This window comes from Gymnodraco acuticeps, unplaced genomic scaffold, assembly GCF_902827175.1.
Source record: "Gymnodraco acuticeps unplaced genomic scaffold, fGymAcu1.1, whole genome shotgun sequence".
NCBI lineage: Eukaryota > Metazoa > Chordata > Actinopteri > Perciformes > Bathydraconidae > Gymnodraco > Gymnodraco acuticeps.
The window spans coordinates 3680811-3703259 of record NW_022991187.1 but is presented as its reverse complement, the minus strand read 5'-3'; the positions used below and the strand labels follow the sequence as shown (position 1 = coordinate 3703259).

At 42.1% G+C, this 22449-nt stretch overlaps 2 protein-coding genes across 2 annotated transcripts; both read left to right on the top strand.

The window, feature by feature from the left end:
* Positions 1-672: 672 nt before the first annotated feature.
* On the top strand, positions 673-6760 carry LOC117561116. Its single transcript, XM_034238374.1, is given in 22 exon segments — positions 673-793; positions 871-941; positions 1025-1120; positions 1205-1329; positions 1736-1879; positions 1959-2045; positions 2133-2297; positions 2374-2470; positions 2555-2772; positions 2854-2991; positions 2994-3012; positions 3292-3500; positions 3581-3698; positions 3832-4031; positions 4100-4211; positions 4295-4467; positions 4540-4637; positions 5545-5675; positions 5845-6034; positions 6111-6252; positions 6335-6455; positions 6526-6760. Coding segments are annotated over 22 exon segments (2745 nt in total). The 5' UTR covers positions 673-773; the 3' UTR covers positions 6597-6760.
* A 9273-nt stretch (positions 6761-16033) lies between these two features.
* On the top strand, positions 16034-22105 carry LOC117561124. Its single transcript, XM_034238389.1, is given in 22 exon segments — positions 16034-16154; positions 16232-16302; positions 16386-16481; positions 16566-16690; positions 17097-17240; positions 17313-17399; positions 17484-17648; positions 17725-17821; positions 17906-18123; positions 18205-18361; positions 18636-18844; positions 18925-19042; positions 19170-19205; positions 19208-19368; positions 19437-19551; positions 19634-19803; positions 19876-19973; positions 20898-21028; positions 21198-21387; positions 21464-21605; positions 21688-21808; positions 21879-22105. Coding segments are annotated over 22 exon segments (2742 nt in total). The 5' UTR covers positions 16034-16134; the 3' UTR covers positions 21950-22105.
* The last annotated feature ends 344 nt before the right edge of the window (positions 22106-22449 follow it).

The following is a 22449-nucleotide window of genomic DNA, read 5'->3' as shown; positions in this document are numbered from 1 at the left end:
CCACAGGGATGGGTGCGACATTTTGATATGGTTTTTGTTAAGCAGAGCATTGATTATTCCTTCTTCTGCACTGACTCAACACTCTTCCAGTTGGAACATATTGTTATGGCCTCATAAATGAACATAATCATTGCATAATTGGACAGAGTAGAAAAATCGACCCGGGTGAAACGATAAGCTCGGGTTTTACTGTCTGTAATAAATGTTAGTGCATCCTTAGTGGTTTGAGAATATATACAAACAATAATCAAGTGTTATATTACAGTCATTATAAGGAGGCTCAAAGGAAAAATCAAAAGCACATGTGATTTTAAGGAAAAGTTTAATTTATTATTAACTGTGGATTATTTTGTTGCTTCTTCAAATAAAAAAAAGTAATTTATGTATAATATCAAATACAAATCTACTTTTGCTGAACAATAAATACTTTTTTATACTACTGAAAAATGTGTGTTTTTCCTTTCCATACATATGTTTTTACAATATGTTCTTAATAAACTAGGCATACATCAGCTCACCCTGTGTGTGTGTGTGTGTGTGTGTGTGTGTGTGTGTGTGTGTGTGTGTGTGTGTGTGTGTGTGTGTGGAGAATCCTTATAAAGCCTCACCTGTGCTTTGTCGTTAAGTGGAATATAAAGCAGCTGCTGATGTCTCAGTTAATCATCCAGTCCCCTTCATTTTAGACTTGTGTTTTTGTTGGAAGGTGTGCTGGACATTGCCAAGCTCTGATACTGACTGTATTCTTTTTGGTTTTACTGCTTACAAACTGCAACATGCTGAGGCTTGGGAACATGTAAGTTACATTTATTGTAGATTTCTTTCTATGTGTGTACTTAATTGTCTCTAAATGATGTGTTTTATGTGTTCAAGTTTGTTATGGATGGCTGCAGCAATCATCTTGTGTCAAGCCAGGCCTAATGTGAAGCTAAATTCGCAGTCAAGTAAGCTTCAATTCTCATTAAGTCATTTTACACAGCATATTAAGTCGGTTTACATTCTCCTCACAAGCCTTTTCTTTTAACAGGCAGTGGGTTAAGGTCTGACTGTGCCGCAAATGTAATGAGACTGTCGTTGGACAAGGCTTTAGCAGTGGGAAACCAGCTTGAGGTGGAGGCTATCAGTAAGTATTAACTGCTAATAATGCAGCTGATTGGTTCATCACTGAGGAAAGGGGTCCCTGACAAAGCTTATTTTCTCCCCTCAGATGGCACCAAGCACATTTTGTTAACACCTAGCATGGCTGCTCAGTGTGGATACAGCATGGAGTCTGACCCGTGGGGTAACACCAGAATCTACACCTCCCTGATGGGCTGCTTTGTGGACAACAAGGTTTGTTTTGAGCTAAAGGGGTTTAACAGCATTCAATGTAATTTTCTACCAAGTTTAGCTGTGCTAATTCTGTCAAGTGACTGAATTAATGGCTCAACAAACACATGGTTTCTCCCATTTTTGTGTTTCCCTGAATTTATTTGTAACCCCTTACCGTTAAAAGACCCAAAGTACATTTCCCTTTTTGTTTGGTACATCCCTAAAATATTAGCACTGCTCCACTCAAAACTGTATTCCTCAATGAATCTACTAGGTACTTTCTTGACTTGTTTGGTACATACACAAATATCCATTTAGACTTCAATGTGTCCCTGAAGGCAAGGATATTACATTTCCAATGACAAAGAAGCTGGAACCAAAGAATATTAGGGAGTTTCACTTAATTTAGTTTTTTTTATATTTATAGGATGATGCTACATTTAACGTTGGCTTGAGACTCCAGATGTACGGCGAGAATCCATCAGACGTGGTCAGTCATGATGTGTCTCAGACTTGCATCTACACTCGCTGGGCCTCCAGGGAGATCCTCTGCGACAGGAACTACATGGAAGTAGGTCATCTTTACATTGATGAGTCCACCATCTTGTGTGTATGGAAACGAATGCTAAAACCACCGTTTTCTGTTTTAGGTTTCGCACCACATGGCTAACCTTGATGCTGAAGCTAAGGGTCAGACTCGGGATGGTAAAGACGAGAAGCTCAACGCCAATCTTGAAGTATGTTGAATTAAACTGTTCAGATACTACAGTTCAATTCCTCCCTACACCAATGAGGATTTAATTATTATTTGTTCTTTCCTGTAGGCCTCTGGTGCATCACAAGGTATCTGGAAGATCACGTTTTACACCCCAGAACCAGTGGCCATGGTGTTGCAAGAGGCTGAACAAGCCGGCTACGCTGCCAAAACTACCTCTAGTCGCCTGGTTATGCGAAGCCCGTACAATACAGCAGAGACTTATTCAGAGGATGTAAGCAACACACTCTTATACAGTGTTTCTTTCCTTTCCCTCCTTGTCAATTATATTAAACCTCTCCTCTCTTTAGGTGGCTGGAGTCCCCATGGAAGTTTTCAGGGTGAGCGCCTACTACATGGCACCACAGGGTCTGAATGTAGTGAACTTGGCAGCTGCTTGTCCCAAAGGTGAGTCCTGAGCAACATATTTCCTTCACAGTAAGCTTAATTGTTGCACAGTTAACCTCAACAGCTCAATGTTGTCATTAACAGGTGGTGTCCTCTTCACCGAGGATATGATCTCTTGGCACGTACCTCGCCGTGTGACTCCTCTGTTGGACGGCAGAATTACAGTCTCAGAAATGCACATGGGAATCAACGGGCAGAGGCTTGATAGATCTCAGATGGCCGCACGGGGGTACACACTGAGCACCACAGACTTCCACATCGTCGTCGAGATCCCAGTGGGCTCGCCTGATGGTTACTACAAGGTTGGGGAAATCTCTAGATTAGAAATGCAAGAGTCACTAGTGCATTTGCATGTTTTATTGAAATGTCATGAATTATTGCAGAGCCATGCCCCAGATTACCAGTACCACATCACCTACTTTGTGGAGCCCATGCTTGAGGTACTGTGGAGAGAAGATGACACCCAAGATGATACCAGATACAAGGTTTTGTTCCCCATCATGACCCCTCTGATGCCTCAATTCTCCCCCAAATCCAGGATGGTAAGTCACATTTTCTAGTAGGTATGAAAAAAAATGACATTTGAACTCGGGCTTGCTCGGATATATCCTAAAGACTGCTAAACCCATTAAATAAAGTCTTCAGTTTTTGCAAAATGGTGTGTTTGGATGGGATTCGAAGCCAAGTACAAAATCTACTTTTGCTTACAAAGGGCACTTTTTTGTTTTTTTTAAATAGCACTCAATCCAACTACTCAATTTTTCTCTATCAATGTTGAGGCTGGTTTAGAAGTTGTAAACCTGCCACTTTCTGTTCCTCAGACACTATCCCAGAGACTCGGGTGTTCAGCGTTCTCTTGGGAACCTTCCTCCATGACGTTGAGCTGAGGAACATCACCTTCTCCACCGGGGTCCTCACTGTTGAGGAGAGCAATGCCAAAGGCTTCACAGTCCAGGAACACAGCTTGGCTAATGGCTCCAAGAGCTTCTCTCTTCAAGTGCCCTTTGATGCCGATGTTGTCTTAAAACATGTATGACATTATAGATTCAAAATATCACTTTGTACCAGCATATTTTCAGTGTTGCTGAGCTTTTATTTCATTTGTTGCAGAATCCTGAGCGCTTGGTTACATCCTACTTCCTCCCTCTGATCTTTGGGTTGATCGTCCTGCCTGAAGAAACTCCTTTTGCTCTCCCGGTCGACCTGCAGGCCTCTCTGCAGGATATTGGTGAGATCATATTGAATTTGCTTTTGACAATATCTTCATGCAAATTGTGTTTTCTAAAATTAAATAAAACATATATATATATAAGAGTAAAAGATACACAATCAAATGGATAATGCATGTTTTGCTGCTCTAGTGTTACCCATCATGGCTGGCACCTGTGACCAGAACCAGTTTTACATCAGCGTGAAGTTCGGGAGTCACGGCTCTAATTTCAAGGCTATCGTTGGACCTCGAGAGCTGACGGCTGAGATGGCTGAAGACTACAATTTCTATGAGAACGGCACACACCTCAGCCTCATTCTGCCATACACTGCCAAGGACGCTGTTTTCGAGGTATGTCAAAACTACAAAATCCCACCATAGATCTTCTGCATTGGCTAACTTTACTTTCTTTTCCACAGCTGCTCACTGCAGAATCAGTCAAATCCAGAATTGACCTGCTTCTGTTGGATCGTGCAAACGACTGGGTGCTTGCTGATCTCTATCTGGCTTGCTACTTTCCCCTTAAAAGCAACAGGTAAGATGGAACATGTAAGTTTATTTGCTGCTTTAATTGATGGATTTGTGTTGCTTTACACATTGCCTGCTTCTTCTTCCAGAGTGCCACCCCAATGGCACAATGACCGCTGTGGCTGTGAAGGTTGAATCGACTCGTAATCTGAAGCCAAGTCAGCTGACGCTAAAGGACCAGTCCTGCACACCACAGTTCAGCGACGATCGCGTTGCATATTTCTCCTTCAGTGTGGATACCTGTGGAACCACCAGAACGGTGAGTGTGAATCACATTTAAATATCAAAAGGGTTTTTTGGCAAATGTTAATGCGTTATTGTTGTTAAATAGTTCTTTGACGACTACATGATGTATGAAAATGAGATCCGCCTGTCTTACAACAACGCCAAAGGAGCAGCCAACACATCACCAGTTGATCCTGATTACAGGTAAAATATTTGATTCTGTATAATTGGAGATGAACACCTTCAATGTATGCATTTATATTAGGGATGCACGATAATATCGGTCCCGATATTAGGAATTATGACGTCATCCCGATAAACCAGATACCAGTATTAATAGCCCCGATAATATAAAATATATTCTTTGGGTAGAAAAAAATACCGCGGTGTGGATTGGGATGAGGGGCGCTTGTTTTTTACTCGGCTCCTCCCGTTTTGCCAGTACTGTGGTTTAGGAAGAGGGGAGTTCTTCACAAATCCAGCACGCCCTAACTCATGCCTGGCTGTGACGTAAATGGTGTGAAGCCAGCACAGTAAACAAACTATGGAGCTATGTGCAACTCAAGGCATATGCTCGAACCGGAGCTGCCTGGACGCTGCAATCATGTTGCACACTATCCGTGCTGAGTGTGCTGACTTTTCGTACAATGTCCCACTGTCTGGCTTCCTGCATGAAGTCAAGTGCTCGGCGCAGTTGTGGCGAAATGTCGCTCCTCTGTTTTCATTTAAACGGCTCCTTATATCTGTTAGCGTAGCTAGCACCAGATGCTAATAACAACAATGCACGTAGGTCTCGCTCGCTCGGGCCACACATACACACACCCTCCCGGTCCTCCAGATGGCCAGTCGGTGAGCGTGGAAGTGTGGTCTGCCACAAGCGGGCGGCAGGAGAGGGGCTGTCAGCATCAGCTTGTAGATGGTATTTTAAATTCGATGCGCTCTGAAACTACGGGGCGGCCAAGGAAAAAAAATACACATGCGTTAAAATAATTAGTGGCGTAAATCTTTTTTATTATCGGTCTTGAGAAGCAGGAAGTTATCGGTATCTGTTTAAAAAAAAAAACAATATCGTGCATCCCTAATTTATATATTTTATTTTTTCCCCTAATAGGCAAACCATTTCCTGCTTCTATGTGGTCAATGAGACTCAGACTGTTGCCTTCAGCGCTAAACCAAGAACCTATGAGCCCGCTGCAGAGATCGGCACCGGCCAGCTGATGGTGCAGATGAGGCTTTCCCAAGGCATGGTGGAATTTTACAACATCTTGTTCATGCATACAAAACACTGTTTGCAGGTCTCTCTTGAAAAAGAGATCTATGATCTCAAGGGACCGATCTGATTAAATAAAGGTTTGAAATGAAACTGTAAATGTCCAGGCCTCCTTTCTCTAACGGGACTCTTTGCCTGCAGATCCATCCTACGAGCTCTTCTACCAAGCAGAGGATTATCCAGTGGTGAAATATCTGCAGCAGCCTCTGTATTTTGAGGTGGAGCTGATGCATTCTACCGACCCGCACTTGGAACTCATTGCTGAGAACTGTTGGGCAACCCTTTATGAAGATAGGACATCTCTGCCAAGCTGGGACATCATTGTGGACAGGTAATGTTGTGCAAAACTAACTACTCATTTCATTTGTTTAACTGCTGCTTTATTAACTTTCAAATTCCTTCAATAGCTGTGAGAATCGCAATGACAGCTATGCAACAATTTTCCATCCTGTTGTGAGTGACTCCAGGGTTTTAGTCCCGTCCCACATCAAGCGCTTCTCTGTAAAGATGTTCACTTTCACTAAAGATGACAAGGTTCTGAAAGACCAGGTAAGACTTGTAAATCCAAATCTTGAGTCTTTTAGCCACTGCTGCATGTAGCCATGTGTAAAATCATCCTGTCCGTCCACAGATCTATGTCCACTGTGATGCAGTGATTTGTGACACAAGCAGCCAGGCAGATGGTTCCTGCAGAGGCCAGTGTGTGCATCCTCCAGGTCAGAGCTACTCAAGACCTGCAGGTGTAAAAAAGGGTAAGTGACCGAGTCTGAACAAATGTAGTCGATCTGGATGTGCAGTTGGTAATCTTTACTTGGTTTGCAGAGCGAAGAAGCACCGACTCAACACGCCAAAGGCAGATCTCCTCTGGGGCAATTATTCTGGCTAACCTTTGAATATTTTCTACAAGTTTTTACATTTTGTCATTTGCACCTTATGTAATTGTGTTCATTGTTTTGTTTGGGACGACCAGGGGAACAGTTTTATCAATGAATGTACTGTACTGCCTTTTATATTGATGGATGACCATAACGACTCGTGTATTTAAAAAAAAAAAAAACGAATAAAAAAAAAAAAGCCACATTTATTTATATGGTCTCTTTTATCAATGTATTGCATCTTCTGTGGTCAATTTTAAGGGACATATTAATAAAGCAGGTTCTGTGTCAACCAGTACCCTCATAATTTCAAGAGAATGCAGAGAAGCATCAACATATATAGCAATGATATCCTATATAATAAACAACTAAAAATGATAAGTTGATTTAGGCGCTAAATGAAAGACGTGTCGTCACTTACGCCTTTAGGGAACACAACAAACCTTAACAGAATTCACAGCCAATGGAGCAAGACAAACCTCAAATACTTGAAAATGCTCACTCTGAGTTTAAAAACTAGAACTTCAAATGTGCAGAACAACTGTATACAAAGTTTATCTCCTGACAGTCCAGGTACTCTTTGTTCAATTGTTGGCGATGTCTGTACTAGTGTTGCAGCGTATTCTGCTACCCGTCAAATTCTGTGTCCCAGGTTAAAGCTAACGTCCATCGTGTTCTGTCACTTTGTCATTTCATTACATGTATTGTTTTAGAGACGTTCAACGTTGTCATATTTCCACAGGGATTGTAAAGCCAGTCATTTGGCCACTGCTTACAACAACCGCGGACAGATAAAGTACCTCCGGGTGGATTTAGGTGGAGGACTTCTCTTTAGCGATACAGAGTGACAGCAGCTATGAGACACCTTTCTACAACAGAGAACTCATCCACTATAGACTAGGTAAGGGTACAGAGACCCCTTTTAGTCCAAAGTTCACAAGATAGTTATCTGTTATTTTCAAGCCTGACAGAGTAGTTTTAGATTAATATAAAACTAACAAATAAAATATATTTTTTTGTTGCAATAGCTTCCATATGTGACCTATTGACCCCAAATGAATGCAGCATTGTACAACATAACTAGACGAGGATACATTTAAATTGCCTTTTCTATTTGATATGAATATTGTCATGACAACTATGCAGTTTTTTAATTGGCTGCAATGTTAATTGGCTTCAATATCATATTGTTCAGTGTAGGATTAATAGCAGAGGCCTGTACTACGAAGCAGGATTTTCGCTTAGCCGGCTAATTTCAGGGAAAACTCAGGGTTTCCGGTCCTACGATGCTGGTTCTCTTTTTAGCAGGCTAGATCTCCATGGTAACTTATGCTGAGCGGCTAACCTGGGGGGTATACTACGAAGCAGGATTTTCGTTTAGCAAGATAACTTCTGGGATTTCCGGTACTACGAAGCTGGTTCACTTTTTAGCGGCTAGATCTCCATGGAGACTTATCCTGGAACCTAGTCTGTGCTCCAAAGCAGGATAGGTTCCAGGATAAGAGATCAACTCAGCGAAAGCACAACGCCTGCTGGCCAATCAGAGCTCAGTGTGTGGAGGAAATACAGTTTAAACTGCCGTTGCAGGAAAGACGGCCGGCCAAAATCACCGACTGTGTGAACGTGAAAATGAATAGGACATCACCTCCCATCTTCAGAGCAGTCTGACTATAACATACTATTATGTTAAGAAAGCTTAATTAAATATTTGCCACAACATAAGTAACCGGATCAAAGTAACATTACGTTGCCTACAGTCCGCGGCACTCTGATTGCAGACGTTGATGTGTCCCATTATCATTCATATCACATCACATCATAATGTATCATATTTCCTTATCTGAGTCAGCTGAGCCGTATCTGGCCGTGCAACACTCACAGTGTCACATACTGTATGCAGAAGTATTATTTTAAGCAACACATTAACCTGTTAAGCCCGAAGGTCCCCGCCGGCAGGATTGCCAAAGCACCCCTAAGCACCCCCAATAAATGTGTTTTTTTTCGAAAATTATTATTATTTTTATTAAATTAAATCAGAAAATTATTGATTACATCAATGCAAATGTGAAACAAATACATGTTTGACCAAAAACATAAAGCCAACACAGGTGATATGATTAGGCAATGGCCAGCACCCATTTGATTTTTGACCTACCCATACAGTAGGCTAAATTACTTTGTGACACTTAAGTGACTTCCTGTTAGCTGGAGCCCCAAATGATTTGCTAACAGCAAAGTGATAAATGGATCGTTTTTTAGTCCTTAAACGTCCACGTGTGGACACTCAATCAAAACCACCTAAAAGCGAGAGGGATTCTGCACATAATAGGCCCTCGTGAGTACAAGTAGCTTACTTCTGGGTCTGTTTCATTCAAGCTCTACTCTGTGTGTGTGTGTGTGGCACTAGCCATTTTGTGTTCGTGCGCAAGCGAGCGAGAGAGAGAGCTCGCACACCGGTGGGTATCTACAGGAGATCGTTGTGGTTAGCATCTGGTGCTAGCTAGCCAAGCTAACGGATATAAGGAGCTTTTTCAACAACAAGGTGGAGGGAGAACTATCTCCTGTCAGACTGAGAGTCTAAGATAACCTCAGCTCAGGTGAAGTAAAGGACTCAGTGTTTAGATAGTTAACTTTAGTCTAGTTATCTCAGTGGGTCTCAAACGGTGTGTTTTAAAAGGGGAGTGATTTGTAAAATATCTATAAAGAAATAGAAAATCTGTTTACAGTTCTGTTACATATGTATGTTGAGAGATACTGTATATCCATAGATCTCTTCATTTTGGCTCTCAAAGTGCACCAGATTGATGCTTTTAACTTCAATATTTAAAAACAAATCTTCCCGGGGGAGCTTGCCCGGACCCCACTAGAGGAGGTGAGGACCCTCCTAGAGGAGGTGAGGTCCACTCCCCACTTGTAAAAATAGCACTTTACCCACACCTATATGCCGTGAGCTGATTACCGAGCCTTCATTGTAACAGTCGCGGGTACACTGTGTGTGTGTGTGGGGAGTGTTGCAGTAGAAAATTCAACTGTAGCGCTGGTGCATTAATGGGAAACCCTTAATGTTTGAGCACCCTCTATGAAACGTCAAGCTACCCCACAGCACCCCCTAGAGAAAATCTCTGGCGCCGCCACTGCTGCAAACTGTTGCCGTTGTGATTATAAGTTATTTAAGATGATCAAATGTGCATCAGACTTTCTGCCCTTTACCGTTTGTTTACTCACAAATCACATCTCCCCTGGATGTTAGGCTATTTTTTTTTTAATACAACTGCTTCATTGTGAGGCGATGTTTACAGTGAAAACAGCTGCTGTGGTCAGTGCAGAAAGCAGAACAGTGTGTATAATATATATCGCTCAATAATACCAGGCCTACATTTCACACTTTATTTGTAGGCTTTATGAGATATCTACAAATAAACAATAGATATTTTTCATGAAACCATATAGTGCTTCACATAATAAAATATACAAGGGCTGTAGCCTGATATTTATTATATGCTTTAGGAGCTGTTTGTGTTTGTTCGCGAGCGATAACCATGCAAAACCCACGTGACTGGGCTCGCGCGGCCTATCAGCCGTCATAATTTCCGAACCTTTTCTGTGCTTTTGCCGGTCGTTTTCCCTGTTTTGGGTGTGTTTCGGAGGTTTGTTTCAATAGGGTCTTCCCCGACCTCTGGTCTCAGACCCTAATAATAATAGCAATAATAATTGGGAGGGGGGGTGAGGCTGTGATTATGATTTCCTTGCTCTCACCAGGGTCGGCTCTAGAACAAATCGAATGGGGGGGCAATCATTTACAAAGGGGGGGCACACACTGCCGTCAACAACCAACACACAAACACCAACGCAACTTCAAAAAACATGCTGTAAAAAAGTATATTGTTTTTCACACATATTGCAGGGGTGTAGTGCTATTGTATAGCGCACCTATGACTTGTGCATACATGCACGGTTGTGGCACGACCACCAAAACAGAAACATATGGACATAGGCCACCATACAAAAAGTGTGCAAATGTATTAGTATCCTATCCATGTGAACATGTTTTAAGTGGGGGTGGACCTAACGTCCTCTAGGAGGGTCTGGGGGCATGCTCCCCCGGGAAGATTATTTTAAAAATATTGAAGTTAAAAGCATCAATCTGGTGCACTTTGAGAGCAAAATGAAGAGATCTATGGATAGTCTACATCTCTCAGCATCCATATGAAACAGAACTGTACACAGATTTACTTTTTCTTTATGGATATTTTACTAATCACTCCCCTTTTAAACTGTATTCTTGTGTTACTGTCCTATAGTATGTCATACCCGTTTTTTATTTATTCTCATATTCTTTAATAACTATAATGATCATATAAAGTTGTTCCTCGCAAATACTTGTTTACATAAATGGTGACCAAACCGTTTGAGACCCACTGAGATAACCTACACTAAAGTTAACTATCTAAATACTGAGAGAGTCCTTACCTCACTGAGCTGAGGTTATACGATCCTCTCAGTCTGACAGGAGAGGACTCTCCTCCACCTTGGTGTAGAAACAGCTCTTTATATCCGTTAGCATAGCTAGCTAACCAGATCATGCTAACATCAACATTCCACGTTACCACTTGCGCACTCACAAAATGCGCTCGTGCCACACACACACGCACACACACACACACACACACACACACACACACACACACACACACACACACACACACACACACACACACACACACACACACACACACACACAGAGGCGAGCTTGAATGAAACACAGAGACCCAGAAGTAGGCTACTTGTACTGAACTGTATATCATATTATTTTCGATGGCTTTACTGTATAATCAGTGTAACAGATGAACAGATCGCCACCGGCTTTCATCTAAACACACAGCCACGTAATGATAACAAAACAAAGGTCGGGGGTTATTGGTCAAGCAACACACCAATCAGAGAGCAGCAGTGAGCACAGCTCAGGCTGTATTTTAAATGTTGTATTCTTTATTTCTGACATATTTCACACAAAAAACCTTTAGTGGAAACGTTTTCACTTATATGTTGTTTTGTTTTTTTAAACGGCCGCGAATGACCCCCCCATGACGCCGACCCTGGCTCTCACTGAGACCTGGATTACTCCATCCAACACATCCACCCCAGCAGCTCTCTCCACAGCATATTCCTTCTCCCATACACCCAGACCCACTGGCAGAGGAGGTGGTACTGGTCTCCTGCTCTCTCCCAAATGGAGCTTTTCCCTCTTCAAGCTACCTAACTTCACTCCTTCCACCTTTGAATTCCATGCCGTCACAGTAACCCATCCTATACAATTAACCATTGTTGTTCTCTACCGTCCACCAGGCGCCTTGGGGGACTTCTTGGAGGAATTAGATAATCTCCTCTCACACATCCCTGAAACTGGCCCTCCCGCTGTACTTCTCGGAGACTTCAACCTCCAGACAGGGAAGATAGACAAACTAACATCTCTGTTAACCACCTTTGCTTTCTCACTGTCTCCATCCCCACCAACTCATAAAGCTGGCAATGTCCTTGATCTCATATTCTCAAGGAACTGTACTACTTCTAACCTCTCTGTAAACCCGCTCCACACATCCGATCACTTCTTCATTTCATTCTCTCTACCCCTTTCCAAACATAACAAACTAATCTCTTCTCATCCTGCACCTGTCCGCCGTAACCTTTGTTCCCTCTCCCCCTCTACCTTTGCCTCATCGGTGCTCTCAGCCCTCCCTTCCTCGGACTCGTTCCAACTACTACCTCCAAACTCTGCTGCAGAAACTCTCCTCTCTACTCTCTCATCCTCTCTGGACTCTCTCTGTCCTCTCACATCTCGGCAGGCTCCAGGGGCGGATCTAGACAAATATTCATGGGGTGGCAAGAGGGTGGCAGGAGATTTTGAGGGGTGGCATCCCCTGACAGAAGTATATGCTGATTTAAATCGCAATCATATCAATCAATTAGGGGTGTAACGGTACACGTACCCGTACTGAAATTATTCAGTACGGGCCCTTCGGTTCGGTACACGTGTGTACCGAACGAATATAGCGTTAAACGTAAACAAATTGAGAACATGAAAAACTTTCTGGAAGTAATCTCAGGTATATATCATAGAGCGACCAAGTAATTTCATTGGACGAGAGGCATACTATCAGAGCTGGTCACAGGGATGCGTTCAAATGTAGTCAGTAATTTGAGGAAATGGCGAACGCAGATAAAGTTGAGCTGAAAATCCTCCAGCATCATTGAAGTCTCCGGTTTGGGAATATTTTGGTTTCGTAGTTACGTACAAGGATGACGGACAAAGACAGGTGGACCGAACCAAAGCTGTTTGTCGGTATTGTTCAACTAACATTGGTTACGCGGCTGGCAATACATCACACTCATTTGAAAAGGCATCACCCGAATGTGAATATCGCCGGTACCAAAAGAAAAAAGACTGAAGTGCAAACCCAACTCCCACTAGCATTTAAGCCTCCACCACTCGCAGAAAGTTCAGACCGAGCCAAAGCTATTACAAACGCCAAGTATCCTTATGTTGCCATGTTAGCAAAGCGCTACCTGGCTGTGCTACCTCTGTCCCTAGAGAGGGTGTTCTCCACAGCAGGAGACATTGTTAGTGCCAGCAGATCTGCCATTTCAGCAAGCAATGTGGACAAGTTAATCTTTCTTTAAACAACATGAAAATACAATGACAAGGAAGTCCTAATGTCAAGCTGGCTGCTTAGGTACTAGTACAGTTCAAATACAGATTATTTCAGTTCATCGAAATGCTGCACCTTAATGTTTATTTGACTATATTTTGTATTTATTTGAATACATTAGTCACAGTTTAATAATAATTAAAAAAATGTTTTTAATGTTTTGTGATAATTTTTTCTGCTGTACCGAAAACGTAACGAACCGAACCGTGACCTAAAAACGAGTTACGTACTGAACCGAAATGTTTGTGAACCGTTACACCCCTACAATCAATGTTAACTTGGAAAGCCACAATATTAATATTTTAACTCAATCACATAGGTGATATTATTGTGGCACATCAGTAAAGCCTTACATATAAGGTGGCAGACGTAATTTAATTAATTTTAACTGAACAATAACTGAATGAGTTTGTCTCACTCTTAGACCAGCAGGGGTTCCAAATCTATGCAGACTGCTGCAATAAGTACATTAATTAACTGTCTCATCGATGTTTGTCTGAATGAATATGATACTATTAACTATCATATTATTCCTATAAGCTGTCAATCACTGTTAATAAATAATAATAATAATAATAGATGTAATTTGTTAGCGTTTTTACAGGTGCTCAAAGACGCTTTACAGATATAGTGAATAACTGTTATGATTCACATATTCATTTAGTATTGAATAAACTATATTTTTTGGAGGAGTTAATGATGAATGTTCATCAAGATGCTTGCTCACCCTCCTTCAAATTTGAAAAACAAGTAATTATATCATTATTGATATACAGTTACAACCTTGACTTTACATCAGAAAGAACAAACATTAAAGAAGTGACTAACTGCATCAGTTAGGGTTAAAAAACGTGTATTCAGCTAAAACATCGCTGCAGTTATTATCCAGTGGAAGGTCCTTACCTACTGGCCTAGTTCAATCAAAGTGGTTAGTTTCTGTTGGCTGGGCAGTGTAGTTTTACACACCGTCTTATTTTACTTTTTCAGGACTTACAATTGTTTTTGGGGGGCAGACCCCCTCAAAGAAAAAAATATATACACGCATACAAGGTCGTCATCTTAACAGTTTGTTATTCTCATCGAGTCATCCGTGAGCAGAGCATCAAGTTGGCATGTCTATTACAGCTGAATGCGGCGATTACTATTTTGTTCAGTAAAACGCCTCACAAACTTATTAAGATCAACAGCTGTAGTGCGTTTTGATTCAATGCTGAGTACAGCCAAACTTGACATTCTCTTCTCTGTCATTGTAGACCGCAACTACCTCACTCCTTCAGTGCTTGGGTCCGAAAGGCTTCTCGTTTTGCGCCGTCCCGTTCAAATGAATTCGCCACCAATCATATTTCCACTCTCGCGCCAGGACCGGGGGAGGGGTTACATGACGTGCATCTTGTGCTGCATTCACTTGCACTCGGACATTAGAGACTTTCTCTCATAAATGTCCGATGAGCAACAACTTTTCTTTCAAAACAAAGATGCCAACTGGGGTGGCAGCTGGGGTGGCAAGGCTATTGTTTAGGGTGGCAGTTGCCACCCCATGCCACCCCGGTAGATCCGCCCCTGGCAGGCTCGTCAGTACCCTCCTGCTCCCTGGCTAAATGACGCACTGCGTGCTAATAGAACCATCCTTAGGGCAGCAGAGCGGAAACGGTGGAAATCCAAACACCGTGACGACCCCAGGCCAACCGGCTAACTCAAACATATCCAGGTTAGGTTGAACCAGCTTCGTAGTACAGGCCTCTGGACCAGCAGCACAAGATAGACAGGGGATACTGACAACTCCATAAACTATAGAATATACCTTTTTATAAATCCTGAAATCTGTTGGCTTGAAGAAACAATCTGTCAAGTTTTGTCAAATTATTTACAATAATGTACAGCTATCGTATAGAAAATTGGAATTGTATTTGATCTGAACATGAACCCTTTGATTAAAGATATCAGAATGAAGATGAACCTTAAAGTAAACACAAACCACATACAAAATAACCTACACAAGGAACAGAAACAATGAAAATAAAACTATTGCTGCAAAAACATTCAGTTTGAACCTGTGAAACCAAGTAGAAATCCCACAGGGATGGGTGCGACATTTTGATATGGTTTTTGTTAAGCAGAGCATTGATTATTCCTTCTTCTGCACTGACTCAACACTCTTCCAGTTGGAACATATTGTTATGGCCTCATAAATGAACATATATCATTGCGTAATTGGACAGAGCAGAAAAATCGACCCGGGTGAAACGATAAACTCGGGTTTTACTGTCTGTAATAAATGTTAGTGCATCCTTAGTGGTTTGAGAATATATACAAACAATAATCAAGTGTTATATTACAGTCATTATAAGGAGAATCAAAGGAAAAATCAAAAGCACATGTGATTTTAAGGAAAAGTTTAATTTATTATTAACTGTGGATTATTTTGTTGCTTCTTCAAATAAAAAAAAGTAATTTATGTATAATATCAAATACAAATCTACTTTTGCTGAACAATAAATACTTTTTTTATACTACTGAAAAATGTGTGTTTTTCCTTTCCATACATATGTTTTTACAATATGTTCTTAATAAACTAGGCATACATCAGCTCACCCTGTGTGTGTGTGTGTGTGTGTGTGTGTGTGTGTGTGTGTGTGTGTGTGTGTGTGTGTGTGTGTGTGTGGAGAATCCTTAACAAGCCTCACCTGTGCTTTGTCGTTAAGTGGAATATAAAGCAGCTGCTGATGTCTCAGTTAATCATCCAGTCCCCTTCATTTTAGACTTGTGTTTTTGTTGGAAGGTGTGCTGGACATTGCCAAGCTCTGATACTGACTGTATTCTTTTTGGTTTTACTGCTTACAAACTGCAACATGCTGAGGCTTGGGAACATGTAAGTTACATTTATTGTAGATTTCTTTCTATGTGTGTACTTAATTGTCTCTAAATGATGTGTTTTATGTGTTCAAGTTTGTTATGGATGGCTGCAGCAATCATCTTGTGTCAAGCCAGGCCTAATGTGAAGCTAAATTCGCAGTCAAGTAAGCTTCAATTCTCATTAAGTCATTTTACACAGCATATTAAGTCGGTTTACATTCTCCTCACAAGCCTTTTCTTTTAACAGGCAGTGGGTTAAGGTCTGACTGTGCCGCAAATGTAATGAGACTGTCGTTGGACAAGGCTTTAGCAGTGGGAAACCAGCTTGAGGTGGAGGCTATCAGTAAGTATTAACTGCTAATAATGCAGCTGATTGGTTCATCACTGAGGAAAGGGGTCCCTGACAAAGCTTATTTTCTCCCCTCAGATGGCACCAAGCACATTTTGTTAACACCTAGCATGGCTGCTCAGTGTGGATACAGCATGGAGTCTGACCCGTGGGGTAACACCAGAATCTACACCTCCCTGATGGGCTGCTTTGTGGACAACAAGGTTTGTTTTGAGCTAAAGGGGTTTTAACAGCATTCAATGTAATTTTCTACCAAGTTTAGCTGTGCTAATTCTGTCAAGTGACTGAATTAATGGCTCAACAAACACATGGTTGCTCCCATTTTTGTGTTTCCCTGAATTTATTTGTAACCCCTTACCGTTAAAAGACCCAAAGTACATTTCCCTTTTTGTTTGGTACATCCCTAAAATATTAGCACTGCTCCACTCAACTGTATTCCTCAATGAATCTACTAGGTACTTTCTTGACTTGTTTGGTACATACACAAATATCCATTTAGACTTCAAATGTGTCCCTGAAGGCAAGGATATTACATTTCCAATGACAAAGAAGCTGGAACCAAAGAATATTAGGGAGTTTCACTTAATTTAGTTTTTTTTATATTTATAGGATGATGCTACATTTAACGTTGGCTTGAGACTCCAGATGTACGGCGAGAATCCATCAGACGTGGTCAGTCATGATGTGTCTCAGACTTGCATCTACACTCGCTGGGCCTCCAGGGAGATCCTCTGCGACAGGAACTACATGGAAGTAGGTCATCTTTACATTGATGAGTCCACCATCTTGTGTGTATGGAAACGAATGCTAAAACCTCTGTTTTAGGTTTCGCACCACATGGCTAACCTTGATGCTGAAGCTAAGGGTCAGACTCGGGATGGTAAAGACGAGAAGCTCAACGCCAATCTTGAAGTATGTTGAATTAAACTGTTCAGATACTACAGTTCAATTCCTCCCTACACCAATGAGGATTTAATTATTTGTTCTTTCCTGTAGGCCTCTGGTGCATCACAAGGTATCTGGAAGATCACGTTTTACACCCCAGAACCAGTGGCCATGGTGTTGCAAGAGGCTGAACAAGCCGGCTACGCTGCCAAAACTACCTCTAGTCGCCTGGTTATGCGAAGCCCGTACAATACAGCAGAGACTTATTCAGAGGATGTAAGCAACACACTCCTATACAGTCTTTCTTTCCTTTCCCTCCTTGTCAATTATATTAAACCTCTCCTCTCTTTAGGTGGCTGGAGTCCCCATGGAAGTTTTCAGGGTGAGCGCCTACTACATGGCACCACAGGGTCTGAATGTAGTGAACTTGGCAGCTGCTTGTCCCAAAGGTGAGTCCTGAGCAACATATTTCCTTCACAGTAAGCTTAATTGTTGCACAGTTAACCTCAACAGCTCAATTTTGTCATTAACAGGTGGCGTCCTCTTCACCGAGGATATGATCTCTTGGCACGTACCTCGCCGTGTGACTCCTCTGTTGGACGGTAGAATTACAGTCTCAGAAATGCACATGGGAATCAACGGGCAGAGGCTTGATAGATCTCAGATGGCCGCACGGGGGTACACACTGAGCACCACAGACTTCCACATCGTCGTCGAGATCCCAGTGGGCTCGCCTGATGGTTACTACAAGGTTGGGGAAATCTCTAGATTAGAAATGCAAGAGTCACTAGTGCATTTGCATGTTTTATTGAAATGTCATGAATTATTGCAGAGCCATGCCTCAGATTACCAGTACCACATCACCTACTTTGTGGAGCCCATGCTTGAGGTACTGTGGAGAGAAGATGACACCCAAGATGATACCAGATACAAGGTTTTGTTCCCCATCATGACCCCTCTGATGCCTCAATCTCCCCAAATCCAGGATGGTAAGTCACATTTTCTAGTAGGTATGAAAAAAATGACATTTGAACTCGGGCTTGCTCGGATATATCCTAAAGACTGCTAAACCCATTAAATAAAGTCTTCTGCAAAATGATGTGTTTGGATGGGATTTGAAGCCAAGTACAAAATCTACTTTTGCTTACAAAGGGCACTTTTTTTTTTTTTTTTTTAAATAGCACGCAATCAACTACTCAATTTTTCTCTATCAATGTTGAGTCTGGTTTAGAAGTTGTAAACCTGCCGCTTTCTGTTCCTCAGACACTGTCCCAGAGACTCGGGTGTTCAGCGTTCTCTTGGGAACCTTCCTCCATGACGTTGAGCTGAGGAACATCACCTTCTCCACCAGGGTCCTCACTGTTGAGGAGAGCAATGCCAAAGGCTTCACAGTCCAGGAACACAGCTTGGCTAATGGCTCCAAGAGCTTCTCTCTTCAAGTGCCCTTTGATGCCGATGTTGTCTTAAAACATGTATGACATTATAGATTCAAAATATCAATTTGTACCAGCATATTTTCAGTGTTGCTGAGCTTTTATTTCATTTGTTGCAGAATCCTGAGCGCTTGGTTACATCCTACTTCCTCCCTCTGATTTTTGGGTTGATCGTCCTGCCTGAAGAAACTCCTTTTGCTCTCCCGGTCGACCTGCAGGCCTCTCTGCAGGATATTGGTGAGATCATATTGAATTTGCTTTTGACAATATCTTCATGCAAATTGTGTTTTCTAAAATTAAATTAAACATATATAAGAGTAAAAGCTACACAATCAAATGGATAATGCATGTTTTGCTGCTCTAGTGTTACCCATCATGGCTGGCACCTGTGACCAGAACCAGTTTACATCAGCGTGAAGTTCGGGAGTCACAGCTCTAATTTCAAGGCTATCGTTGGACCTCGAGAGCTGACGGCTGAGATGGCTGAAGACTACAATTTCTATGAGAACGGCACACACCTCAGCCTCATTCTGCCATACACTGCCAAGGACGCTGTTTTCGAGGTATGTCAAAACTACAAAATCCCACCATAGATCTTCTGCATTGGCTAACTTTACTTTCTTTTCCACAGCTGCTCACTGCAGAATCAGTCAAAACCAGAATTGACCTGCTTCTGTTGGATCGTGCAAACGACTGGGTGCTTGCTGATCTCTATCTGGCTTGCTACTTCCCCTTAAAAGCAACAGGTAAGATGGAACATGTAAGTTTATTTGCTGCTTTAATTGATGGATTTGTGTTGCTTTACACATTGCCTGCTTCTTCTTCCAGAGTGCCACCCCAATGGCACAATGACCGCTGTGGCTGTGAAGGTTGAATCGACTCGTAATCTGAAGCCAAGTCAGCTGACGCTAAAGGACCAGTCCTGCACACCACAGTTCAGCGACGATCGCGTTGCATATTTCTCCTTCAGTGTGGATACCTGTGGAACCACCAGAACGGTGAGTGTGAATCACATTTAAATATCAAAAGGGTTTTTTGTCAAATGTTAATGCGTTTTTGTTGTTAAATAGTTCTTTGACAACTACATGATGTATGAAAATGAGATCCGCCTGTCTTACAACAACGCCAAAGGAGCAGCCAACACATCACCAGTTGATCCTGATTACAGGTAAAATATTTGATTCTGTATAATTGGAGATGAACACCTTCAATGTATGCATTTATATTAGGGATGCACGATAATTATCGGTCCGATATTATGACGTCATCCCGATAAACCCGATACCAGTATTAATAGCCCCGATAATATACAATATATTTTTTGGGTGAAAAAAATACTGCGGTGTGGATTGGGATGAGGGGTGCTTGTTTTTTACTCGGCTCCTCCCGTTTTGCCAGTACTGTGGTTTAGGAAGAGGGGAGTTCTTCACAAATCCAGCGCGCCCTAACTCATGCCTGGCTGTGACGTAAATGGTGTGAAGCCAGCACAGTAAACAAACATGTCGTCGGGTGGTATGGGCGTTGGAGCTATGTGCAACTCAAGGCATATGCTCGAACCGGAGCTGCCTGGACGCTGCAATCATGTTGCACACTATTCGTGCTGAGTGTGCTGACTTTTCGTACAATGTCTGGCTTCCTGCATAAAGTCAAGTGCTCGGCGCAGTTGTGGCGAAATGTCGCTCCTCTGTTTTCATTTAAACGGCTCCTTTTATCTGTTAGCGCAGCTAGCTAGCACCACATGCTAACAACAACAATGCACGTAGGTCTCTCTCGCTCGCTCGGGCCACACATACACACCCTCCCGGTCCTCCAGATGGCCAGTCGGTGAGCGTGGATGTGTGGTCTGCCGCAAGCGGGCGGCAGGAGCGGGGCTGTCAGCATCAGCTTGTAGATGGTATTTTAAACTTGATGCGCTCTGAAACTACGGGGCGGCCAAGGAAAAAAAAATACACATGCGTTAATCGCGTTAAAATAATTAGTGGCGTAAATCTTTTTATTATCGCGCTTGAGAAGCAGGAAGTTATCGGTATCTGTTTTTTAAAAAAAAAACAATATCGTGCATCCCTAATTTATATATTTTTTCCCCTAATAGGCAAACCATTTCCTGCTTCTATGTGGTCAATGAGACTCAGACTGTTGCCTTCAGCGCTAAACCAAGAACCTATGAGCCCGCTGCAGAGATCGGCACCGGCCAGCTGATGGTGCAGATGAGGCTTTCCCAAGGCATGGTGGAATTTTACAACATCTTGTTCATGCATACAAAACACTGTTTGCAGGTCTCTCTTGAAAAAGAGATCTATGATCTCAAGGGACCGATCTGATTAAATAAAGGTTTGAAATGAAACTGTAAATGGCCAGGCCTCCTTTCTCTAACGGGACTCTATGCCTGCAGATCCATCCTACGAGCTCTTCTACCAAGCAGAGGATTATCCAGTGGTGAAATATCTGCAGCAGCCTCTGTATTTTGAGGTGGAGCTGATGCATTCTACCGACCCGCACTTGGAACTCATTGCTGAGAACTGTTGGGCAACCCTTTATGAAGATAGGACATCTCTGCCAAGCTGGGACATCATTGTGGACAGGTAATGTTGTGCAAAACTAACTACTCATTTCATTTGTTTAACTGCTGCTTTATTAACTTTCAAATTCCTTCAATAGCTGTGAGAATCGCAATGACAGCTATGCAACAATTTTCCATCCTGTTGTGAGTGACTCCAGAGTTTTAGTCCCGTCCCACATCAAGCGCTTCTCTGTAAAGATGTTCACTTTCACTAAAGATGACAAGGTTCTGAAAGACCAGGTAAGACTTGTAAATCCAAATCTGGAGTCTTTTAGCCACTGCTGCATGTAGCCATGTGTAAAATCATCCTGTCCGTCCACAGATCTATGTCCACTGTGATGCAGTGATTTGTGACACAAGCAGCCAGGCAGATGGTTCCTGCAGAGGCCAGTGTGTGCATCCTCCAGGTCAGAGCTACTCAAGACCTGCAGGTGTAAAAAAGGGTAAGTGACCGAGTCTGAACAAATGTAGTCGATCTGGATGTGCAGTTGGTAATCTTTACTTGGTTTGCAGAGCGAAGAAGCACCGACTCAACACGCCAAAGGCAGATCTCCTCTGGGGCAATTATTCTGGCTAACCTTTGAATATTTTCTACAAGTTTTTACATTTTGTCATTTGCACCTTATGTAATTGTGTTCATTGTTTTGTTTGGGACGACCAGGGGAACAGTTTTATCAATGAATGTACTGTACTGCCTTTTATATTGATGGATGACCATAACGACTCGTGTATTTAAAAAAAAAAAAACGAATAAAAAAAAAAAAGCCACATTTATTTATATGGTCTCTTTTATCAATGTATTGCATCTTCTGTGGTCAATTTTAAGGGACATATTAATAAAAGCAGGTTCTGTGTCAACCAGTACCCTCATAATTTCAAGAGAATGCAGAGAAGCATCAACATATATAGCAATGATATCCTATATAATAAACAACTAAAAATGATAAGTTGATTTAGGCGCTAAATGAAAGACGTGTCGTCACTTACGCCTTTAGGGAACACAACAAACCTTAACAGAATTCACAGCCAATGGAGCAAGACAAACCTCAAATACTTGAAAATGCTCACTCTGAGTTTAAAAACT